This window comes from Cryptomeria japonica, chromosome 7 (assembly GCF_030272615.1).
Source record: "Cryptomeria japonica chromosome 7, Sugi_1.0, whole genome shotgun sequence".
NCBI lineage: Eukaryota > Viridiplantae > Streptophyta > Pinopsida > Cupressales > Cupressaceae > Cryptomeria > Cryptomeria japonica.
In genome coordinates, this window is record NC_081411.1 from 768,470,183 (window position 1) to 768,480,981 (window position 10,799).

At 36.7% G+C, this 10,799-nt stretch overlaps 1 protein-coding gene across 1 annotated transcript; it reads right to left on the reverse strand.

Moving 5' to 3' along the window:
• Nucleotides 1–1,690: 1,690 nt before the first annotated feature.
• Nucleotides 1,691–5,543, reverse strand: LOC131056716 (pentatricopeptide repeat-containing protein At4g02750). Its single transcript, XM_057990974.2, has 2 exons — nt 4,401–5,543; nt 1,691–4,177 (listed from the first exon to the last, which is right to left on the reverse strand). Exon 2 carries the CDS (start codon nt 4,125–4,127, stop codon nt 2,490–2,492), a length of 1,638 nt encoding a protein of 545 aa, XP_057846957.2. The 5' UTR covers nt 4,128–4,177; nt 4,401–5,543; the 3' UTR covers nt 1,691–2,489.
• Nucleotides 5,544–10,799: the final 5,256 nt, after the last annotated feature.

Genomic DNA, 10,799 nt, shown 5'->3' on the forward strand with positions numbered 1-10,799 from the left:
GCACAAACGCATAAATAATCAAAATAATTACTAAGGACTAATTAATCAATTAACCAAACACACCAGGCACGCAAAACGAGAAGGTCAACCAAACAGACGACTCGCAACCCAAACAAAAAGGGATTACCGACGACGACTGGCGATGCTCACTTGAGCACGACTAAGGCCGACTAGGGTCTTACGACCACCTAATCCAACTCTAAGGATTAAAAAGGTACACTCAAACCTGCAATTCCAGGTGAAGACGAACCTCGCATTCAAGCGGCATGGTACCTGAAATTTCCTGCAACCAAAGATCATACATGCATACATATATAATAACTTAATGAAAGCGTTAGCTCAATGTTGATACCACGAACTAGGTACACTAACCGACTAGCATATACTAGAGTGAAAACCACATCAATAGCTATGCGTTAAATCAAACATCTGACAATAATCATTATATTAAGATAACTAATCAAGATTAAACCAAGGTTAGAGATCGATTACGGTAGGGGTACTACATTTCATGATAACAATCTGTAAAAATTTTGAGAAATTGAACACAAATCAATAGAATAGAGAAAAATGATATTTTTATAATCATATAAAATAAAAATCAGATTTAAATTATAAAAAAAAAATTTAATTCTTTTCATTCATTGGTTAAACTAATAGAAAAAAAATTATGAATGTCTTTCCCAGAAATTAATAAGAATGGCACTCTAGTCTCAAAATCGTGTTCTTTTCAAATTTCAGAATCAAAAAATTTCCCATGCATACTGCCTTTCTAATGGTCCAACCTAACACGAGTCTGACATAAACATTTAAGTGATGCTCAGACATACAAACCGAAAAAGCAGTGCATATTTAGGGGAAGAGTACCAATAGGTGATCATGTATGAATAGTTGTGAGGGTTGTTGATACTTTTTGCTCCAATAATAATACAAATAAAAACTATTGTTTGAAACATTAAATATCAATTTTTGTGTTTTTATATATTAATAATTACAATACATTGTACCAATAGTTGTGACTTTAATGTTGTTATTGCTAAGAAATGTACCATTAGATGTAAAAAGCAACCAATCATGTGATGCCACATCAGCTGCACAAGTCTAGGGGCCTCTTTTGCACGGACGCAGCTAGTCTAGCTCCAAAAAAACACATAAAAAACACATTTTGTCAATAACACGAAAGTTATACGCATGTTATTGACCATTGATTTCACGATTTGTGGCTGTGATTTTTTCAGTTGTCAATATCACGGTGTATGTTTTGACCATTTTGGAGCCAGAATAGCTGCAGCCATTTTGCACAACTATTGGTCTCACTTTTTGGGGGGCTGTTTTGGACACCTTGGCAAAAAGCATGCTGATGTGGCACCATACTTGATGTTGTGGTCCTGAAACCTTAGTTATAAACAGGGGACTTGCCAAGTAAGCTGCTGTAAAATATTGCGAATGATTTGAAATTTCCATGTAAAATTTTGAGAAGCTTGAAATTAGGGTGCACAACTACTGGGTCCTCTTCCCTAGATTAATTTTCTATGTAGAACCGGTCAAGGAGCAAAAGAAAGTATACTGTTTCAAATTTGCACAACTGCTGGGTCCTCTCCCTGGATTAATTTTCTATCCAGAACCAGTCAAGGTGCGATGAGAAAGTATACTGTTTCAAATTTGCTGATTATAAATGAACTGGTAAATAGATTACCAACATAGAAATAATAAATATACATCCTTTGCAGTTCACAATTTTAGAATTACATCCCCATAAAGCATGTATAGACAATTTCAAAGAATGTGCCTGCATTGCATTCCATAGATCAAAAGCAACCAATAAGCCAAATGAAACTTATACTCGTTACAGTGGGGTCCCATTGAGGAGGACACTGCTTGTTTTTATATTGCACAGGTTGTCCCATGAAACCTTTCAAATACCGAATCTGCAAAATTTTGATATTTCTCCTGAATCTGTAGTGGCATTCTTAACAGACGAAGGCTTTTAAGCTGCTACTTGCGACCATGGGCTAGAAATTTGCACCTGTTCAAACACAGTGGGGTACTTGGGGTACTTTTTTATCAATTGCCGCATGTATTTTGTGTAAGTCTTCATTAAAATATGCTGAAAAAATCAAGTGACAAATCTTTGGTGCAGAACCATAATACGTTTAAAAATAACCTGTAGCCTGTAGGCATGGTAACAGAATTATCTGCGATGAACATTTTCATTGTACTTTGCTCCAAAATCTTCTGAGCTAAAATCACAGATAATTACGCAGAACCCAAGTTTGCAACTCTTAGAGTGAAATACAATAGTGTTTTCACAAATTGGTGCGACCACTGAAAGTGCCATCAGATGAGAATAAGACATCTTCCTATCTCCAACATACAAATTCACGCAATATGGCACCCATCAGAAACTTTAATGTACATGCTCAACATTGTTAATATTGCTGGAAAAATCATCTTTGAATATCCCACTCTCTTATGAAAAATACTCTTAATCACCAATAATCCCCACAAGAACATGAGCCTTCCCTGAAATGATGAAAGCGAATAGCATCTCTCACAACAATTTCCCTTCCAGCGATAGTAGATATAAGCTTGATCGCAGTATGGCAGTCACCACATACACGAAGATTCTTGAAGATGCGGATAGGCGTCCCAGGAGGTGTGCGAATAAGACCAAAAGCAACAGCTAATTTTTCACTATGATACAAAAGGAGGTGTTCCTTGTATTCCTCCTCCACATCATGTAGCACAAAATTTATATCAGGAATATACCCTGCCAACTTCATCTCTGTAGCGAGTCTCTCCAGAGTTGCATAGATTTCCTCTCTGTCAGGATTTGACCTGTCTCCAACATAAAATATATGCACCTTATTATTAACCTCTATCCAGCTGTACGCAGGCTTTGTGTTAACACCCCTCTCTTTCATAAATTTTCGTATCTTTGCAGCATCTTCCCACATGCCAGCTGCGGAGTAGATGTTTGAGAGCAGCACATAAGGCCCAGGATTTTCTGGCTCCAACTTGAAGAGGCACTCTGCCACTTGTTTTCCAAGTTTCGTGTTGCCATGAACTCTGCAGGCACCAAGCAATGCTCCCCAAACAGTAGAATTGGGTTCAAAAGGCATGTTTTTTATTAAATCCAACGCCTTATCCAGGTGCCCAGCTCGACCAAGGATGTCGACCATACAAGAATAATGCTCAATTATAGGTGTAACAAAATAATCTCTACTCATTGAGTCAAAATAACGACAACCTTCCTCCACTAGGCCAGCATGATTGCATCCAGAAAGAACACCAATAAAGGTAATGTGGTTTGCCTTCATGCCTACCTGCAACATTTGTTCAAAGATCTGCAGGGCTTCCTTTCCGTAGCCATTCTGGGCATATGATGTAATCATAGAATTCCACGAAATCAAATCTCGTTGTGGCATTTCTTCAAAATGTTGCCGTGCACTCTCTACACTGCCACATTTTGAATACATGTCAAGAAGAGCACTACCTACAACAACATCTGACACAAATCCACTTCTAATAACAAGACCTTGAATCTGCCTACCCTGCTCTAACACTGCCAGGCTAGCACAGGCACTCAAAACACCAACAAAAGTAACATTGTTCATCTTAATACTAGTACTCTGCATTTGACGCCATAATCTTACAGCTTCTTCCCCATGCCCATTCTGTGCATATCCTCCTACCATTGCATTCCATGAAAACACATTTCGTTCAGGCATTTTGTCAAACAACTGGCGTGCATCTACGACGTTTCCACAACATGAATAACCAGAAATCATGGCCGTCCAAGATACTACATCTCGTTTAGACATTTTCTTAAAAACCTGTTGAGCATCCTCTATACACCGGCATTTTGCATACATGTCAACAAGAGCACTCTCCACAAAAGCATCCGACAGGAGTCCAATTTTAATAGCAGAAGCATGGATTGTCTTCCCCTGTTCCAAATCGAGCAAGCCTGCGCAAGCACTGATCACACTGGCAACCAAATACTTATCCTGTCTCAATCCTGAACTCCACCTTTCCCAGTAGAGCGCCAAGGCTTGATCCGCCAGTCCATTTTTAGCATATCCTGCAATCATGGCATTCCAAGAAACTGTGTCCCGTTCAGGCATTTTGTCAAACAGTTCACGAGCAACTTCCAAAATCCCACATTTCACATAACCTGCAATCATCATGTTCCATGAGAAAATATTTCGTTGAGGCATTTCGTCAAACAGCTTGCGCGCATCCTCTAAATTTCGACATTTGATATATCCATCAATCATGGCATTCCAAGAAAACTCATTTTTAGCAGTCATTTCATTAAAAATGGAAGATGCGAGCGCAATATTACCACATTGAGCATACACTGCAATTATTGTATTCCACGAGTAACTGTTTCGTACCTGCATTTTGTCAAACACTCGGCGAGCATCCTCCGCGCACAAGCATTTCGCATACATGTGAAGAAGATGATTGCCCAGAGATAGGCCAGCCTTTACGACTTGGGCGTGCACTTGTTTTCCTTCGGCTAAGGATATCTTATTAGTGCAGCCCTGCAAAAGACCAACAAAGACTTCGGCAGTGAGGAAGCTCTTGTTGTTGGTACTTTCATGGAGTTTTGAATCGTTTGCTCTTACTTTTGAAGAAGAAAAAGTACTGAATCCAACGAACTTAATTAGCCTTTTCTTCTGATTAATATAATTCGATCCCATACTCGCATTTTTGAATTGAAGGGAACCCGCCATCCGAATTATGCTTCATTATAGTCATGGGTTGCTTCTCTTCCTGGAGATAGCTTTGCGTACCCACACCATATTCCTGAAACTTCTCATACTGAAGGCGGGATTTCGGATCATGGATGAAGAGAGATCTTAAGATTTTGATTTCACTCAAAATTTTCCCTATCTCTGCATCAATGAAGTCCAATAACTTCACCAGAAGAACCTTGGAAAAAGCTCATTCGTCACCGTATCATTCTTGCTACAGCCAATAAAAAATCGCAAGACGTTGGTTGAGTTCACAAGATTCTGCTTGCTCTTTTTTTCCGCTCAAAAGCCTCCTTTCCTCTTCAATTCATATGGAAGGCTTGGCAAGTTATCATTGAGTTCTTATACTGGAAAGATGTTTCACTGCAGCATGGGTTTAGTTTCGAAAACTCTTCCATCTGGTGGAACAGGCAGTTGCTCAATTGTTTTAACCGGATCTTATGGCATACATTGAAGGATAAATTTAATTTGAACAATATGGCTAAAAGATTTCTTATTTTGTGAAACCAAATAGTCCTTTTGGACATTGTTATTAAACTTTCCATTCCATTGTCTTGTAATCTTACAAGAGCAAGAAATTGGTGTTGGTTATCTAAATATCAGTTTGCTTGCTTTCCATTAAAAACATCTATTTAAACCTTCTTCCTGGTTTGCCATTGAACCCCAGATTGAACAAACACTAAAGGTGTTCAAATCAGTTTATTCACCAACACCTTATTTCAAATTGTCTTTATTTGCTTTCAGTTGTAGGGTGTTGCCATGAACAACAGCAAGATCAGTTACTTCTTGATTTGTATTAAGTTTCAAGTTCTCCAACATTTGAAAAAAGTCATTCCTTGTTCAAGCCAATTTCAAAGTTTTTTCAAGTTCGACCTTCATGTGTAATTTTATGTTGTGTGTTTCTAAGTTAGTCTATGAACGATTCTATGTGCTATTTGTGGCTTCTTGTTTGGTTGCAACTTTTGTATCTCTTATTATGAGTTTCTTGCTAGGCTGCAAAACCTTGTATATGATGTTTATGGCTCCATGTTTGGCTGCAAACTCTTATCTCTTATTTGGTCACATATAGTGTTATGTTGACACTTGTTATTAGTACTTGTTGTTAGCTAATGAGTTTTTCTTTTTTTACAGTTAACTAGTTATTAAAAAAATTAATTTGAACCAATTACAAATAAGGTTTTATTTTTGTTTTTAAAAATATTTTTATTTTCTAAAGTTACTTGTGCAATTTTTAAGTTTACATATTATAAAAATTATTTGTTTGTGTCCTGATTGGCCAATACAATTTTTGTTGTTATAAGGGGATTTTTCGGAAATCTAAAACAAATAATGTTCGTGACAACCATTTAGGCAAGAATATAGGTACTTAGCTAATAGGCCCGATATTTTTATGGCTGCTCAATACCCATTAATCATTCATTTTTTTCTGGTAGCTCAAACAACACACCAAATAACAACAAATGCATTTGATGTAATATCTCTCTTGTATTTATTGTAAACATATGTTGTAAAAACATTTCAAATAACAAAAACATTTTGCATAATTCACTTGTTTCTTGTGGCAATCCTTGAAGTGCACTTCTTTATTGTATATTTTTCTTTTATGCATTGATTCAATACAAAAATAAAAATAAACACTTTTATAAAAAAAAAATTTGTATTTTTTAAAATATTTTATATTTTTAAACTTAATATATTGTAGAAACTATTTGTATAAAAACAACTTTTTTAAAAAATAGGTAATAGGCATAATTATATTGATATATGAAGATTTTTACATCTAATAGTAGTATGGACTATAAGACAAGTTCTATAAAAAAATTATTTATAACATTGTCAATAAAGTGAATTTTCTATTTATAGAGATTTGATTCACACTATTTAAATTAAGTTAAATATAAAATTGAACTAACATGACACCAAAAATATTTCAATTAAAAAATAAATTCAATATATGTATATTCTTTATAATTATAATTTTACATAAAAAAAATTGAACTCGTTCTATTTGTTAATACTTTTGAAAATCATAAAAAAATTATTCACTTTAATATATAGAAAATAATTTAATAATTTTAATCATAAATTTATATTTTTTTCATTTAGTCATTAAAAAATTGCATATTTTTACTCTAATGTTTATATTATTTAATTTTATAGTTATTAATAGTTATTTTATTTAGAGGGATTTGAATAATTAAAATTCTATTAAGAATAAAAAAAGATCCAGCTCTGCGAATTCTCGATAGTGCGAATTTCTGAAACAGAGACAGCAAAGAGCGCGATAGTGGGGTTCCGTCGATGTCTAGAAGGGCTCCCCCTCTGCAGGATCAACCATGGCAAGTGGTTCGAAGCAGGAGAACCATTAATGCGGAAAAAAGAAAGGCTAGGGACACATTGGACATAGCCCATATTTGGGCAGTCCCCATTACTGCACAAATCCCCTCCTTCGCTACCAAAGCAAACAGGGTGCCATTAGGTTCAAAGGCAGAATTTAAATGGTCTCAACTTGAACCTCGAAGACTCCAGGCAGAGGGTTCAATAAAACCGTCCAGAATCAGAGAAGCCACACATCATACCAATATCAAAAACACTCATGTAATGCAAAAAACATGGAAGGAACCAAAAATCCTTGTTAGAAAATAGATATCCACAAATCTAAAAAACCCTAGGCCAGAGCCCATCCAAATCTCGGCCCCAAATGCCGCTACGGAGTTAAGAAATTACTGCGTTAAGCATGGATTATTTGCAAAATGGGAAGGCAGTGGGCAATCCTCATCAGAAATAGCAAACTGGTGGAGAGAAACGTTCCGCGGCCAGGTAAGTATAATATCCTTAACCAATAAATTCATCTTCATTGAATGCGTTAAGGAATCATTAAAATCTAGATTGCTAGAGGGTGAGCAGGTGTTTTACAAAGGAATGAATTTTAAATTTCTAGATTGGAAACCTAAATTTGACCCAAATAGACACGAATTTAGCACAGAATCTAGATGGATAATCATTCACAGCCTACCTATGGAACTGATGCACGTCAAGATTCTTATTGACATTGGCAACAGTTTAGGTAAATTCGTCGCCCTAGAAAAAAACTGGTCGAACAAATCCAACATTAAAATACTAATAGATGTAGAAAGAAGCACTGATAATTTAAGAAATATATCCATCAACATGATGGATGGGAATTATAATTTAATTCCCGAATGGTTTAATGGTGAGATTGTGAAGGAGATATACGGTTTAAACCCTAATGTTAGAAAAACCCAGAATAGAAATATAGGGAATCTGATGAAACCAGCTAATAAGGTTAACATCCAATTCAACAATGACATTGGCGGCTTTATCATTACGGATTCACAGATTGGGGATAAACAGGGGTCACCACCTACCCAGATTAGAAATAATCCAACCAAATTTGCCAATGACAACGAGGCCCCTGCAACGCCGGATGAGGGCAAAATCCAAAAAGAATTGGGAGATGTCATTGACAATCTAATGGGAAAATTTGCGGAAGAAATAGTAGACGAAATGATTCAAGAAGCCAAGATAGCAGAAAATAACATCCCCTCAGAAGATTATGATCACATCTCAGACATGCCTCAGGAAATGGTTAATATGAGCAAACAAGAAGAAGTGGTTCCTGAGACTCAGAACATGGATAACCCCTCTCCTGTGGTCAAAGGGATGAATGAAATAGAAGAAAGAAACTTCATAATCAAGGAATTAATTAACATGCAGGAGGAGGAAAGGAACTGAGAATCAAATGTTAATCTCGAGGACACACCCAACATGGGTATAATGCTGATAGAAGGAAACAAAGAGAACCCAAACTATGGCAAACCCAGCAACAATAAGAGAGGTCGAAAGTCTTTTTTAGACAAAATGAAATTGGATGGGCAAGCGGAGGGGCAGACCAAAATAACAACCCTATTTTGCCTAGGAAAGAGCCCGCCAGCCCCCAGGCTAGTATAAAAATATTGACATGGATTGTAAGGGGCCTAGGCGCCCCTAGTAAGTAGCTCTTTATTAAGCGTAGCTTAAAAAGATCTGATATGGATATAGTCATGTTGCAAGAAACTAAATTAAACAAGGAAGATATGTCCAAATTCTGTAAGAACCTCTACCAATGGCAGACAGAGGCAATAGAATCCATTGGGGCATCAGGTGGATTGGCATTATTGTGGAAGAAAAACACAATAAATTATACAGGATATATCAAGATGCAACACTGGATGGCGGGCAAAATTAAAGCACTTGATAGAGATACAGAATTTATCATCATAAATATCTATGGCCCGATAACTACGGAGAAGAAAAAGTCAGTATGGCTAGAAATAGATCAATTTTTAACAAATCAAAAGGCACCACACTACATTATAGGTGGAGATTTCAACACCATTCTCCACCAATCAAAGAAACGTGGAGGATCAAAAATCATAAGGCAACCTCAAAAAGATTTTATGGAATGGATAAATAATAACTACCTTTTAGAAATAAAAACTGACAAGGGTTCACACACATGGAATAACAGGAGATCGGGATTCTCTAACATCTCCGAAATATTGGACAAGTTCTTCTTCAAAGGGGACCTAACTTCTTTCCAAACCGAGATGAAAGCCTCTGTTCCGCCATGGTCAGGATCCGATCACTTTCCAATAATGCTAGAACTAATGGGAGAACTGAAATCCTGTGGGAGACCATTCAAGTTCGAACTCATGTGGTTTAAGCATGAGGAATTTTTTCCTAACATACAAAAATGGTGGACAGAAAGTAATTTTCAGGGTTCCAAAATGTTTTGTTTAACTTCAAAATTAAAAGAAATTAAACATAAATTACTAGATTGGAACAAGGAAAGATTTAAGAACATCTTCGAGGAAAAATTATGAATCGAAAAAGAACTGGAGAATGTAAATACTGAAGTAATTCGACATGGGATGGATCAAGTCTTATACGAAACAGAGAAAAGGCTCCTGGGTGAGTATGAGGACACTCTAGCCAAGGAAGAAATTTTCTGGAAACAAAAATCCAGAGAAGTTTGGTTGAGTGATGGAGATAAAAATACTAAGTTTTTTCATAATAGTGTAAAGGTGAGGAGAGCCAAGAATAGAATCTCGCAAATTACTAATGAGGAAAACCAGATTATCATAGATCAAAAGATCATTGCGAAGGATGCAATCCAATACTTTAGAAACTTGTTGAATAATTAGGAATACTCGGATCTCCCACACAATCGGGATTTGATTAAAAACATTCCTAAACTACTATCAGAAAAGGATAATAAGATGCTTAATGCCAAAATCACTAAGGAAGAAGTAAAACAGGCTCTATTTCAATTTTCAGGGGACAAGGCCCCTGGACCAGATGGATACCCTATTGGCTTCTATCAGAAATGTTGGCATATTATAGGTGATGAAGTGTCAGATGCCTTAGAAGCCACTAGAAATGCAGGCAATTTTTCGAAGGAGATAAACAACACATTCTTAGCACTTATACCTAAAAAAGAAAACCCCTCAAAATGGGAAGAATTCAGACCCATATCCTTATGCAACATGACTGTGTAGGGGGAAAAGCAAGACTAGGCTAACATGTCCTAATCCTACCTTTTGACACACGTTGCGGAATACGAAAGAGCCTAGAGGTATCACACAATTGGCTACTTCTTTTTGTGGAAGAGAGAGCCACGGGCTACCTATTAGGATTTCTATTCCTTTGTTGTAATTGAAAGATAAAATGATGCAAGTTCAACTCCTAACCCCAAAGTGCAAGTATGAACTACTAACAAGATTGCAGAATTGAAACTAAACAATGGAAAGCTGTAAACACAAGGACAGGACAAGAATGCAAATGCGTACCTGGAGTTAAAATATGAGTGGAAATGTTCGGGACGGGGGCGCAAGCACCACTGTCCTGATACTGCCCCTGAAACTGCTCCTGAAACTGTTGTTCTGTAACCTGAAAAGCTGTTTGAAACTTGATGTCTGACAGAAGGACTAGGGCACCCAACGCCCCTGTCCCAGGGACCAGGGCGCCCAGCGC